Source organism: Peromyscus eremicus, chromosome 15 (assembly GCF_949786415.1).
Source record: "Peromyscus eremicus chromosome 15, PerEre_H2_v1, whole genome shotgun sequence".
NCBI lineage: Eukaryota > Metazoa > Chordata > Mammalia > Rodentia > Cricetidae > Peromyscus > Peromyscus eremicus.
The window spans coordinates 86,922,621-86,937,665 of NC_081431.1; the positions used below are offsets into that span (position 1 = coordinate 86,922,621).

Consider the following 15,045-nt stretch of genomic DNA (forward strand, 5'->3'; position numbering starts at 1 on the left):
GCGGGTGTGCCATATTGTCCTGGGGAGCATGTGCTTAGATCAGGATTCTAAAAACGTATGAGACTATACTTAGGAGATTAGAGGTGAAAGAATGAGACATTTCAGATCTGTGAGAGTCTAAAATTTGTAGGTGCATTAGAAAAGTGTGAGTGTTAATAAGTGTTCTTGTTGGTGTTAGTGGACAAGGGGGCATAAGGAGATTCCTAAAGTGCTGATGCTTTTGGCTGCAAGTAACTGAAGACTCAACAAAACTTTTCATTTAAATAGCAAGAAACAGCTTTCCTATGATATGGCGAGAAATCCCAAAGCAGGTTAGATCCAAGGCTGTATATCCACCCACTCAATGGTGAGTCATTAAGGACTCAGATTTCCCCATCTTTCTCCTCTGGTATGCTATGTTTTCTTTCTGACTACTTACCTCACGACCATGAAAAGCTACTTCTTTGGTAGCCACTCATACACAGCATAGCTCTGAAATGAAGTAGATTCTCCTAGGGGTGTCTTCTTAAGCTTTTTCCAGAGAAAAGTTTTCCTTAGCAAAGATTTCAGAAGATTTTGAGTCCTAAGCCACTCACTGACATGGAATGCAGAATTGTCTTAATTGGTTTAGGTAATTAGGAGCTGCTTCTGGGGACCAGGAAGCAGATCGCCTCCTCATTCCACACATGGAATCTGCACTGCAGCCAACCTTCTTGCTGACTGGTGGGTAAATCAACATTTACAAACATGATATCTGCAAAGCGGAAGGGAGGGAGACCCTTCACAAGATTTCAGAAGAAATCAGAAAAGGGCGCATAGGAAGGCCATGGAGATGATGAACACTAACTAGATGCCCTGGCAACTCAGTTCCACAGTGAGCCCTCTGGGGCTTTCTGACTCCTCAGTGGGGCATGTATAACCCACAGACACAGTCTAACTTGTCTTTGTCTCCTCTTTTCATGGCTTTTGTCTTCCTGTTTCATTTTCTTGATATATAAATTTCACTTTAGACATGTTAGTCTGTTTTTACTCTGTTGCTTTTCTCAGGAATGTTCTTCCTATGTGCACCTTCCTGGAAGACTTCCTTTTGTTCTTCAAGAAACAGGAGGGGGGATGTGCCTCTTTGGATGGATCTGTGTCCTCTTCTGTAATTCCACTGAATTCTGTGCATACCTGCATAATGTTGTACTTACCAGATTAAAATCCCCCTCTTCATTTCTTTCACAGATGTTTTTTGAAGGTTTCCTATATGTCCATCAGTGAAAACAAAAGAGAATCCATGATCTAATGGAGCCAGTATGCTAGGGAGTAGATCAGATAAAAAAAAATTGAATATGTAGTGAGTCAGGTGGTATGTTCTAGAAAGGAAAATAAATTAGAGAGATGTGATGTGGGTATGTTGGCTGAGTTTTCAAAGGGGATCATCAGGGAAAGGCTTATTAATGAGGTGCCTTCCTGAAGAGAGAGGGAAATGAACTACCATCTGACTACTGGTGGGAAGAATACCCCAGGAGAGGGATAACGGTGTAGAAGGCCTGAGATGAACATACGTGACATGTTAGATGGATGGCAATGCTAAAGTAGTGAGGGTCAGTGCAGTGGGGCAGTGATAGGTCTGAGGAGGCCAGGGCCGGGCCAGAAAGCCTTGCTGGCTTTGGCTTTTTGTGAGAACGGGAAGGTACTGAGGATGCTGAGTACAGAGCAACATGAGCATCTGAACTTTAAGTGACTCACTCCTGCTTCTCAAGAAAACAGCACAGAGGACAGAAACAATGAAGGAGGCAGCTGGGTGTAGAAACTGTTTCAGTATTGCAAGGGAGGGGGGATAGATGCTTTGACCAGAGTGGTAAAACTGGTGACTTTGAGCATTTTTGAAAGCAGAGGAATGGAGATATTTTCATAGATTGAAGGTAAGTCAGAGTGAGAAAGTATTAAAGGAGAACCTAAGGTTATTAGCCACAAAAATAGAAAGGTAGAATTGGGGGTTACAGAAATGAAAAAGCTGTGAGGGAGAAGGCACCGTAGAGTGAGAGCCAAGGGGTTGCTTTCAGTCCTGACAGGTGTGAAGGACCCGTGGGGCATCTAGGTGGAGATGTTGAGTGTGTAGTCAGATATATGGGTAGAACTGAGGGGCAGCCTAGATTGGAGAGTCAGCTTTGATTTGCTGTAACCACAAACGAAGAGTTTCATTCGGCTCATAGTTTCAGAAAGCTCGGTCTCACATGGTGAAGGAATGGTAGAATAGGTCCAATTATAGAGAGAAGAAAGGAGGGAGAGAAAGGAGAGGGTCAGAGAGATGGAGAGGGAGAGGAAAAGGGAGAGTAAATGAATAGCTTCAAGTCCATGCACTTAGTGACCTATTTCCTCTAGACAGGTCCTCCCTAACATTTCCAGAACCTCTCATGGTAGTTCTACCAGCTTGAGAACATCTGTTCAGTTCATGAGTCCATGGGGGGCACATTTTATATTCAAACTAAAACAAAGACCTAACAGTGTGTTGGCGATATTTGAGGTCACCTGGGGTGTGAGTGTAAAGGCAAATAAGACTCAGATCTGAATTCTGGTGAATTCTGATGAACCAAGGTTAGCAATGGAGAAAGATCTTGAGTGTGAGACAGAAGGGTCCCCGGGCGGCAGGCAGTGGACTAGAGGAAAGTCACCACCAGGAAGACAAAGCAAAGAAGTGTTTGTTGGCAATGAGCCCTCTGGAGAATAAAGTCTCCCAGTGGCTGGGAACTGCTCTTGCAGATTGCTGTTTCTGGGGCTCTCTACTCTTAGTGCTCTTTCAGTGTTTGTAGGACTGAACTTTCTTTCCCAGCATGCTCTTTCCCTAAAGTATCACCATTCCAGCATAATCTTTCCTTCTCTCGGGTTTTTCTCTTTGGATTTTCACTGATGACCTGGCTCTGAGTAGATGGAGAGCTTTGACCACCTTCCTAGCTTGGCTTCGCATTCCTGGAAGAGTGCCAAGGAGAGGATAAAACTGTGGCAAGTGTCAGGTTGCTCTCATGGCACTGCATGGAAAGGTGACACTCTGTTCTCATGAGGCTGTGAATGTGGGCAATCTGGTGGGAAAACAATTGTTTGAGTTTGTGTAGCATAAGCATTTGAAAACAGAAAGTAATACACAAGGACTGGATTATTTCTGCTCTGGTTTTAGGCATTGTTTGGCACAAATATGAACCCCATCACCACAGCAAACGCTGAATTTTGCCTTGATGTATTCAAAGAGCTGAGCAGTAGCAATGCAGGAGAAAACATCTTCTTTTCTCCGCTCTCTATGTTCTATGCTCTAAGCATGCTCCTTCTGGGTGCCAGAGGCAAGAGTGCTGAGCAAATGGAAAAGGTAAGAACTGGAGGAGAACATCCCCAGAACCCAGACATCCTTTATGTGCCACCTCTACTCTGCCAAATTTCAGCCATTTTTCATTAAAAAAAAATCATCTTGTGTAATGAAAAGGCATACTTAGGTAAGACATGTTTCTTAGAAAGGCAAAAAGTTTTAAGTAATAGAGTTTAATGCAAGTCAATACAACACATAACTCCTTTTATATCAACTGCATTTTGCAGTAACTTTTATTTTGGTGATTTGAATATAATAGAGATGCATGTTTGGTATTATTCTTTCCATCTAAAAATTTTAAACCCAAACCCTCACAATATTTTAAGTAAATTTTAAAAAAGAATTTATTACTAAATTTCTTCAGGACAATCCTGTTAGCAGACAGAGATTGTTATCCTCATTTTACAACCAGGAAAACAGAGGAATGGTGATCTGTCACATGACACTGGTCACCACGGCCTTTCCAATTTATGTATTTTTATTACTGAGAATGTTTAGAAAAATATTTCTTTATAATTCTTAGGATAGTTGCTTATCTTACTTTACTGAGAAACTGCCATGTTTCTAGGGCTCCCAATGGTCAATGCTCCAGATAAAGGCCTGAAGAGTAGGAAAAAAAGGCAGTGGCCTGAAATAATAACACTCATCTCCTAGAACCTGATTAACTATGGTCTGGGGCAAGGGTGCTTGTCCTTTTTGATCTCTGTTCTCCTAACATAAAATGGAGGTGATAGTATTTACTCATGGAGTTGTTGGGAGGGTTAGATAGAAACTCAAAGAATTAACTCAGGACTTGGAACATATGTTATCAGATGTTGATCTGAAATGAAGAATGAATACAGTTCTCAGATTTTATAGATTGTGTATCACTTTCATGGCCAGTTGATCTCTTTTCTTTTCCTAGGTGCTCCACTATGACAACTTTTCAGAATTCTTAAAACCGAAGATGACAGACTCTTCTGAGGTATGAGGATATCACTGCTGAGATAGCAAGTACTCTTAGCATTATACATCAGGAAATCATATTTCATGAGTAGAGTAGTGGAGCCTTCTCTTGGGTCCATAAGAGAGGCAGCTCTGGGCTAGCAGTGGTGGTGCATGCCTTTAATCCCAGCACTCTAGAGGCAGAGCCAGGCGGATCTCTGTGAGTTCGAGGCCAGCCTGGTCTACAGATCAAGATCCAGGACAGGCACCAAAACTACACAGAGAAACCCTGTCTTGAAAAAAAAAGAAAAAGAAAAAGAAAAAGAAAGTCAGCTCTGTCTGGACTCCTCTGACAATCTTTCCAATTACCACAGCTGAGTATTGAGTTTAGCACATGGTAGTAATGGTAACAATAATGCCAAAGCCTCTCCATCCAAATTTTTTAACTGATTATTGTCATCTTCACTTAGACTTTTCTGTTCTGTGCCTGTGTCTGCTGTTGACTCTGCCAGATTCATCCACGCATGTAGTTTTGTTGACCCACTAAGAGTTTCTGAGAAATGGTTGCCATTTAATTACATACTGTCCCTGATGTGGCCCCATCTATATTCTCTGAGACAATAGTTTTTATTCTTAAAGAAGTATTCACTCACTTACTTAGAATTCTTGAATGGTGCTTGGGTATATGGATAAATGTACACATACCAGGCTTTTTCTTTTAGGCCACCAACCAGCACCCAAATCATAACATGGAAACTTAATATTAGTTATGAATGCTCAGTCTAGCTTAGACTCATTTCTTGCTAGTTCTTATAACTTAACTTGTTTCTCTTCATCTATGTTTTGACTTTTTTTTAACCTCACTTTCTGTATGTCCTACTCTGCTAAGTTGCAAACTTAACAGAATTGCTACTGCACAAAAATGAGTGAATGTATTAGATCTTGTTAGTGAAGGTTGAAGAATGAAGACACTAGTAGGGTGTGTTGGTTTATGTTTGTAATCTCAGCATGTACAAGGCAGGAGGATTGTTGGCAAGTTCAATGCCAGACTGGCGTACATAATAAATTCAAGCCAGGACTACTTACTAAGACCATATCCATTAGTTGGGAAGAAAGAGTCAACAAGAATCTAAGGGGGTAAGAGATGGTAATGAAGAAGAGATCACAATGAAAAAAAATAGCATACAGGCAACAAGCTGTCAAAAAAAGAAAAGAAAAAAAAAGAAAGAATAAAAGACCAAACATTGAAAATAAAAATATAAATACAAAAGCAGCCGCAGAACTTGCATTAGAACCTCTTTGTTCATAAAAACCAAAGCTTTGAATTAAACTATTAGGACCAACAAGTAAACACATGTGAATCTGTGTACAATCTGCTGAGATCAAATGCTGAAGGAAATCAAGGAAGGTGCTTGGGTGGTTCATCTCTTGGTGTTCACTGCTGCTTGCTGGAAGGCAAGCATCTTGATCTGCAGATACTGTTTCTTCACTTTTGTTTAATTCCTCAGTGGCAAGAAACCAATCGCTTTTCTTTTTTGTTCGCCTGTCAGTGCAGCCATGGCGGAAGGATGCATTCTGAGTTTGGAGCCCTGCTATCCCAAATCAACCAACCAAATTCCCTCAGCATTGCCAATAGAATCTATGGGACGAAGGCGATAACATTCCACAAGGTAAGCATGCCTGGAGCCTCTGAATTTCATAATACAAAGTTGAGGGAGAGTGAGGAGAGCTTATGGTATTCTTTACAATGTTGAATTTGAGCTTAGAGTTTCTGAGAAATGGCTTTATCAAAATTCCCACTTAGAGTTCTGCAATATCACATGAAAATTGCTTTCTCTGAAAAATCCCTAAAGCTGTGCAAGAACTAAAGTCAGAGATGAAACACAAAATGAAAGTCATTTGTAAGAATTGCCCTTTATGGAGGAGAAAAGTAAAACCCATTTCTCATCTTTTACAAAGTCCCTTGACGATAGACTATCAAGAGGTAGTTGCAAGTACATTCCACTAGGAACCAAGAGATGTGAGTTTTCTTTCCATTTATACATATGACTTTGAGCAACTCACTTCTGTCTTTAAAATAAGAGGCTTAGAATATTTTTGTCTAGCTCCAAAATTGGAGATGGGTTTCAGTCCTTATCCACCAACATTGTAGTGTGCATTTTCACTGAAAGTTTACTTGATCCCCTGTGCCAGTCACTCACGGACTCATCACAGCCATTGTTTCATACAGTCATTTCATTGTGCTATGAAAAAGGTACAAATTTTCCACAAATTCTAGAGTCTCTAAAACAGATTCTGAAAATTTCAATTGACAAAGGTCACAGAGATAATTATCAAGAATTAGATTGGATCCTTATCTAAACTCAAGGCTTCTTCCTGCCATGATGGACATGAAACCCAGGTGTCCTTGGTCCATCTCCATCTAACCAGGATTACTGAGGCATTGAGAGGAAGCCTCAAACATTTGTTTGTCTTCTCAGTCTGGTGGCTTAAGCTGTGTTAGATGTCACATATCACTGATAGAACTTTTGCGTCCCAGGTGGGTGGGCCACTTTGGCACTGCAGACTCCTCCTTCTACTGTCACAGAAGCTCACAAAAATGTGCTATGTTGAGTGTCTGATGTGATGAAGTCAAGGATCATCTCCTTTGAGCTGGTGTGCTTTGCTTCTCCCAAACAGTGACCCAGACAAGACAGGAGATATATGTTGCTTTGGGGGGGGGGTGGTTTGAATTTGTTCCTGGGGTAAGGAGTTATTTAGCCACTATGCTTACCGATTTTCCTGTAACACTCTTGTTTCTTAACTTTGATGAGGAAAAACATAGGGAGAGACAAAAAAGCTACTCAGTGTATGAAATTCATCATTTTGATTTGAATGTGTTGATATAAGAAAGTCTATGACATAATGGGAAAACTTCCAAATGTTTCTGGATATTTTTCATTTTTGGAAAATCTTAGGATTTAAAGACAAGTACTCATGGACATTCTTCCTTCTAAGCTTGTTACATCAACAGATGTTTGTCTCTGTGTTAGGATTTTAGAACATTCTGTGCTATAATGTTCTTTCTTGTGTGTGTGTGTGTGTGTGTGTGTGTGTGTGTGTGTGTGTATGTGTATGTATATATTTTCTTTAAACTATTTTTTATGGTTTATGTATGTGTGTGTGCGTGTGTGTGTGTGTGTGTGTGTGTGTGTGTGTGTGTGTCTGTGTGTGTCTATGTGTGTGTTGCTGTGTGTCACTGTATGAGTCAGTACCTGAGCCAGTGTGTGTATGTGGAAGTCAGAGGAAAGCTTTGGTGTCAGTTCTCTCTTTTCACCTTTTGTAAAGCAGGGTCTCTTCCTTGTTCACCAATGTTTATGCTGGGCTATCCACGCCCTAGCTCCTGGGGGTTCACCTATCTGCTCTATCTTCTTGAAGGGGAACTAGAGTCAAGTGCATGCCACCTGGCTTTCATGCAGGTCTGGCGAGCAAGCTCAGCTCTTCATACTTGCATAGCACACACTTTACTCACTGGCCATGTCCCAGACCCCTCTTTGTACTATTTTTGTGTTGTCTTTCAATTGACTTTTTTTTTAACAGCAATATTTAAGATGTTCTGAGAAACTGTTCCAAGCCAAGCTGCAAACTGTTGATTTTGAACTGTCTACAGAAGAGACAAGGAAAAGTATTAATGCTTGGGTTGAAAATAAAACTAATGGTAAGGATAACTCTGTGTGTGTGTGTGTGTGTGTGTGTGTGTGTGTGTGTGTGTGTGTGTGTAAGCATACATGTATCTGTATGTGTACAAACTTTGGTAAAAGTCTTACTTTGCTTTGCTAACAAGGAAGCTGAAGTTACCTAGTATAAAGTCTACATGCGGGTAGATAGATAACAATGAAAGACCTGGGTTCTCTTGATGGAACAGCAGGCTTGTGTGCTAAGTATTTTCACCTGCTAAGGCAGTCCTCAACCTTCCTAATGCCATGACCCTTTAACACAGTTCCACATGTGTGGTGACCCCCAACCATTAAATTATTTTGTTTCTACTTCGTAATTGTAATTTTGCTACTGTAATAAATCGAAATGTAAATATCTGACATGCATGATATCTCTGATACACAAGCCCTGAAGGAGCTGAGACCCACAGGTTGAGGACTGCTGTGCTGAGCCATCCTGTTCACCTAGGGAGGGGATCATTTAAAGATAAGCTACAGAAGTTAGTAAAGAGTTTTCTAAAACAATAATAGACAATAATTTGTTAGAAATAAGTAGGTATAGGACAAATTGAGTCACCCCTAAGGCATTACTTCCTAGACCAGAAGTACCCGTGACAGGGAAAGACTCTATGTCCAGAAACACGAGTTCTTCTGGGACCTCAAATGTAAAATTACTGTCTGAAAAAAACACTATGCAAATGTCTATTAGCAACAAGTTAATCCAAATTAAAATTACCTCTTCTTTTGTTTGTTTTACTACAAGGAAAAGTCACAAACCTATTTGGAAAGGGTACAATTGACCCCTCCTCTGTCATGGTCCTAGTGAGTGCCATATATTTCAAGGGGCAATGGAAAAATAAGTTTGAGAAAAGAGAGACCGTGAAGGCTCCCTTTCATATAAGTGTGGTGAGTATTTCATTCTCAGACCAATGACAAATCTTAAAATGAAGTAATAATTTAAGGACAATTCAGAAATATTTCATGAAAACATTGCTGTAGGTTGCTGAAAGCTTTTACTTTTCAAGATTACAGTAACTTCTCTCACTGGACGTGAGACTGGACAGAGGCTCCCTGAAAGAATGGAGACCTCTTCTCTTCCTCCTGTTCTGCCCTTGTAGTCTTGATATTCACACCGTGGCTACTTCCTGTGACTGCTAATCAACTCTGCTTTTGTCCTGGACAGTATCCACACGGCTTAGAAGAGATACTGAGCCTCTCGTTTGATTTCCAGTATAAGTCATTTTAGCTGGAGACTCTGGTGTCATAATTAAAGACCGAAATCATCTCTATATTATTATACTTCCACAGTCTCTAACTTTGACATATTGTATGATTACAAAATTGATAACTCATGGCAAAGGAAAGTAATAAAAGAGTACAGTCAATGGTTTATAATTTACAGTGCTAACATGGGTATCTGCATTATCAAAATAAAGTACACATACATATGCACTGCGACTGTACAATTTAATCATAATCTTTTAAACCATAGGGTAAAAGTGCACTTGTGGACATGATGTTCCAGACTGGAACATTTAAACTGGCCTTCATAAGGGAGCCACAGATGCAAGTCCTTGAGCTTCCCTATGCCAACAACAAGCTAAAAATGATCATCCTGCTTCCAAGGGGCACAGCCAATGTAAACCAGGTAAAAGCTCAACAATGCCACCTTGCAATGAATGTGTGAGTGTGTGTGTGTGTGTGTGTGTGTGTGTGTGTGTGTGTGTGTACCCACACTCTTTCACATATACTCCGTGTGCCATGTGGTTTCTGTACGTCAGTCATGGACTCATGACTAGGCTTAGTGGTCTTTTCCCAGGAGCTGTAGATTAAGGATGATTCCTGCCCTTTAGGAATATATATTCAGGCAGACAAGCACTTCATTCATTGAAAAAATTATGTAGGTTCACTATGTTACAAATATAAATGCACACACATATCCCTCAGGAGACACTTAGTGGACATCTTTCTACAATAATCATGCTAATCAGATTCATGTCATGCCAATCAGATTCCTGGATCATAGAGATCTGCTGAAACTTTGCTGGGGGGAAGTTTTTACCAGAGGATACACTCACAGTCATGTGCAAAACCAAAATATATGAATTAGAATGAGGCTCTGAGGGTGGTGTTCCTAGAGAATTATCTCCATTTGAGCTTTACTAAATGTATAGAAGATAGACAGGTGAAGTGAGGAGACCCTCCTGATCTGGGGAGAGTAAAGAACACGGGTAAGTGTGTTAAGTATGAGGAAGCTGAGATCTGCTCGTTTTTATCATAAGGTAACAGATTAGAGCTAGCAAATGAAAATGATAAAAGGATACTTTGAAAGAATATCTACCTTAATCTTAAAATTTTGTATTATGAGAATGGGAAGGTAATGACAGTTTTAAACTTTGGGACAAGTTAACAATAAAAATGACACAGTGTATAGTGTCTATACTCTGGTGTTATAGAGGGTTGGCTATAGGGCATTAAATAACCAAGATTAGCATTTAAATGACAATCAAAATGATGAAGATTGATTTTATGATGAGAAGTCAATTGCTGGGACCATTTGGGGAACCTAAGTACATATGTGGGAGTTGAAATGCCCATCAGAAGGAAGCACAAAGGCATTAGGCCAGCATGTCCCATGTTGAGCTTCAGAAGAAACATAAGAGAGAGTAAAGGTCATCAGAGAGATTGGAGCCATTAAGGGTAGGACAAAGGGATCTGGCATCTTAGAAACCAAATGAGAACTAAGGTCATAAAGATGTTACTCAAAGTTTCAGGTAAGGGCCAAAAAGAAATGGCTGGATTGATTCAGGAAGCAGGCACAAAACGATGGCTAAAGCAAAAAGCAGAGAAGTTTAGGTAAAGGCTAAATGCTGAGGGAATTCAAGAGTGTACACGGAGAAAGTCAGTGAGGGAACCTAGAGGAGAAGCAGGGAACAGAAAGGGAAAGTAAGGCTAAATGAATAGAAAGGTAGTGCATGAGCATTAAAGGTTAAAGCCATCATGAAGCTGAGCCATTCACAGTGGGAATCTCGGAAACATGTTTCACTCAGAAGCTGTGTATTTGGCTCATGTGTACACATCTGTATTTTGACTCTTAGATAGAAAAACACCTGAATGTGAAGATGCTTCAAGAGTGGACCAACTCTTCTAACATGGTGGAAAGAGAAGTGGATGTTCACATCCCCAAATTCAATCTCGCAGTGAAATATGACCTAAACTCCCTCTTGAAATCCCTAGGGATGAGGGACATCTTCAGTGTGGGCAAAGCTGATCTCTCTGGGATGTCGCCAGACAAAGGCCTATATTTATCCACGGTCGTTCACAAGTCCTATGTGGATGTCAATGAAGAAGGCACTGAGGCAGCAGCGGCCACTGGGGAGAGTGTGGCTGTGAAACGACTTCCTGTCACAGTTCAGTTCACAGCAAATTGTCCCTTCCTCTTCACTATCCAGGATGAGTGTGACAATATTTTATTTGCTGGCAAGTTTGCCTCTCCATAGACAGAGGTCACTGTGGAGGCTTCAGAGATAGATAAAGGAATACAGGGGCAAAGGGGCCAAAAATTTGCATCTCAGCTTTTGTGCATCTGCAAAGCAGGTCTACCAGATGGTAGATCTTCAGCCTGATCCTGTGAGCTAGTGAACCTCACACTAGAGAAGTCCTGTAAAAAGATACATTTAGACCAGTGCTTTTCTGGATTTCTTATTTTTGAGACCTCATTTGAGTACTGAGTGACATGATTGAGTTAGCAGAGAAGTTTATAAAGGGCTGAACGTTTTTGGGTTTTCTATGTTAATGAGATTGTGAGTGAGTGAACACTACAAATCAGACCAAGGGTTTCTACTTTAGCTTGACTTTTAAATATAAGTTTCCTGCATGCCTAAATACAGTAGTATGAACTTTAGCTCAAAATTCTATATTGATCATAATAAATGGACATAATGCTTTAAGTTTTTTGAAGATGGAGTGCACTATATCAGTTAACTAACTGGGGGAAGGAGCTTTCTTATTCAGGAAACTTTCCCCACCCTTTCTTTTTCTTAAAAAATTCTTTGACAGTTTACATGTACGTAATAAATTTTGGTCATTTTTCATCCCCCCTCATGCCCCTGTCTCTTCCATGGAAACCTTTTTTCTTCTCCACAATTCCTCCTCCTACACTGATCTCTATTTTGTGACCCACTGAGTTTAAATGAGGGTTGCTTGCATGAATAAGTGTTGGTGAGAGGTTGTTCAGTGGAGCACGGTAACTTGTCAGCGGTTACACTACTGAGGAAAGCGGCGCCTATTCCTGGTCCCTGTTAGTTATCAATACAGTTCCTCGGGAAGGTAGTCTTCTGAGCCCCTTCCCCATTCGTGATGAAATGTTGATGGGCCTGACTTTGTGCATATCTTCTGCAAGGACCCAAGCTGCAGAGACCTCATGAGGGCAACGGCCGTGTCATGCCCAGGAGACATGTTGATAGCACTCCTCCTCATGCTCCTACTTTGAACTCTCTCTGCCCCCTCTTCCCAGTGCTTCCTGACCCTTGGAAGGGTATGATGCAGATGTCCTGTTTGGGGCTGAGCACTCACAGCCGCTTATGCTAAGCGCGACTGTTTCCAGCCAAATCTTTTATTGGTTAAAATATATAATGCATTTCTTGTGCTTTAAAAATCAGCAATTCAGTAAATATAATTCTCGGAAGAACAAAAGACAGCTATCAGTTGGATGATTTTATCTTACAGAAAGCTTTTGGATTTTCCCCCAAAGATAACACAGAGCAGTAACCAGATGGTAGACATCACAATACGATGGTATGACATGTAAACGTGTGAAATACAGTCATGTGTGTATGCTCTGTGGCTCTTCCTGAGGAGGCTGGGACACAGCTGTCTGTTCACACCAGATAAGGCACTGATGGCAGAGCAAGGGAACAATTCTACCCATGCCTCGTTTAGAGAACCACTGAGTTTGCTAGGGTTGCTTATATGGGAGGAAGGCTGCTTTCATGAGCATGAGTTACTCCAAGGCAGCTACATCACGGAAAAGCCCACCTCAGGATGGGAGACAGCTCGTGAACACTATACCCTGGACCTCTTTGGATGACACTGAGGCAGCTTGGCTAGTCAGAAAGCCTCTTTCTGCAGCAATTGTTAGTGACTATGTAACCATAGACAGAGGCCTTGTGAATCTTGTAAATTTCAGGAGCTATGAAAAACTTGTGTTCATTTATTTTCTGAGTCTTAATGATCTTCCATCCCTCAGAGAACATTTCAGTTCATATGAAATAGATATGCAACACTGCAGAAAAATAAAGACACTTCTTGTCTTTTTATGGTAAACAAACTGAAGAAAAGTAAAATGTGAAGAGGTCATAACAGTCCAGGAAAGACTATGTCCTAGAATCCGTCCCTGGCTGTACGGGAGCCTGGACTGACATCACCACACAAGCCTGTGTTATGGTTTGGCTGTTTCAGCTGCCAAAGGCTCTTTACAGGAAGGCTTGGTTGACAGCTGACAGCACTGTGGTGCTCTTAGAGAGTAGTGGAATATTTAGGAAGAGGGTCTTCCAGAAGAATGCAGGACAGTGGCATCATGCTCTCAAAGAAGACCTTGGGACCCAGAGCCTCTGCTTCTTTGTCTCCTTCCGCCTTCTCCTCCTCTTTCCCTCTTTCTCCCCCATCTCTCTGGCTCTGTCTCTGCCTCCCTCTTGGCACCACCAGGTGAACGGCCTTTTCTGCTAGTTATTCCGTGCCATGAAGTTCTTGCCACAGATCCGAAGGCAGCAAGGTAAGCAGCCAGGGATTGATACTTCTAATACCATGAGACAAAATAAATATTCACTCTTGTGAAGTTAATTTTCTTAGGTATTTTATTGTGGTGACAGAAAGTCAACCAAAGCAACAAGGAGACCTGGATATGACAATAGCAGAGCCTCATAGCACTGACCTGGTTCTCTCCAATAGTTTATTAGCATGTGATCTCTTGAAGGTGTAGGAAAGAAGTTAAAAGTCATCATCTTGAGTCAAAGCTGAAGATAATTCTCATAGGTATACTTCAGAAATACTGGTGTAGATACCAGGCAATGATGTGGGACTTGGAAGACTGTGATTAAGCCTATCCTGGAAACTGAGGTGAGAGGGATATGGAAAGGAGAGCGGCATATCAATACTGGACTCCTTTAGTAGACCTTTATAGTATTTGGGTAGGAGCTTGTATATTAACTATTAGTCTAGGTCATCCTAGACTAATACACAAAACCACTAGGGTGTGCTAGTGGTTTCCTATCTTTTAGCTTTAGAATGGGAATAGAATTTCCTTTATTAGGGGATATCAATCTATTTTTCCTTAAGGCCTTCAACTGATTGCATGTCTACCCATTCTATGAAAGATAATCTGCTTTACTCAAAGTGTATGATCCAAATGCTAATCTTAGGTTAACAACACCATCACGGCAACATCTTAGCTGGTGTCTGGCCAAATCACTGGTTTCTGAGGCCTAAGGCAAGTAGACTCACAAAATTAAAATCATTGGGATTGGAGAGATGGCTCAGCAGTTAAGATCACTTGCTATTCTTCCAGAGGTCATGAGTTCAGTTCCTAGCACCCAAGCTGGGTAGTCCACAGAATGGGAGAGAATCTTTGTCAGCTATACATCTGACAGATGATTAATATCCAGAGTGTTTAAAGAAGTGAAAACCAAAGAGTTAAGAAAACAAAAACCCAATTAAAATTGGGCTATGGATCTGAAAAGAGAATTCCAAGTAGAAGATATAAAAAGGTTGAGAAATAATGTAAAGTGCTTATCATCCTTATCAACCAGGGAAATGAAAATTAAAATAACAGTTTTCACAGAATGGCTAAGATCAACAAAATAACTGACAACAAATCCTGGTGAGAATGTGGAGAAAGACGAACCCTTATTTACTGTTGGTGGGATTGCAAGCTGGTTCAGCACTCAGGAAATCAGTGTGGGAAATTCACAAAAAATTAAACATGAATTTATCACATGACCCAGATATACCACTTCTTGGCATTTGCACAAGAAACTGATGTCCTGCTCCACAGATACGTGCTAAGTCATGCTCATAACCATTGTATTCGAAATAGCTAGAAAGTGG

General features: G+C 40.8%; 1 protein-coding gene across 2 annotated transcripts; it reads left to right on the forward strand.

Moving 5' to 3' along the window:
* The first annotated feature begins 3,157 nt into the window (after positions 1-3,157).
* Serpinb11 (serpin family B member 11) lies at positions 3,158-11,441 on the forward strand. Of its 2 annotated transcripts, XM_059281203.1 has the most exons (7): positions 3,158-3,325; positions 4,227-4,286; positions 5,797-5,916; positions 7,826-7,943; positions 8,705-8,847; positions 9,434-9,589; positions 11,040-11,441. In XM_059281203.1, exons 1-7 carry the CDS (start codon positions 3,158-3,160, stop codon positions 11,439-11,441), a joined length of 1,167 nt encoding a protein of 388 aa, XP_059137186.1. The 2 variants fall into 2 exon arrangements, with proteins under 2 accessions (XP_059137186.1, XP_059137187.1); XM_059281204.1 differs by lacking the exons at positions 7,826-7,943; positions 8,705-8,847.
* The last annotated feature ends 3,604 nt before the right edge of the window (positions 11,442-15,045 follow it).

What these genes read in the sequence shown, in the direction of transcription:
- Serpinb11 (XM_059281203.1), top strand. Translation starts at nt 3,158, where the DNA reads ATGAACCCCATCACCACAGCAAACGCTGAATTTTGCCTTGATGTATTC. An exon ending in AGATGACAGACTCTTCTGAG is followed by an intron (nt 4,287 to 5,796) that starts GTATGAGGATAT and finishes TTCGCCTGTCAG; the next exon opens with TGCAGCCATGGCGGAAGGAT. An exon ending in CTCCCTTTCATATAAGTGTG is followed by an intron (nt 8,848 to 9,433) that starts GTGAGTATTTCA and finishes TTTAAACCATAG; the next exon opens with GGTAAAAGTGCACTTGTGGA.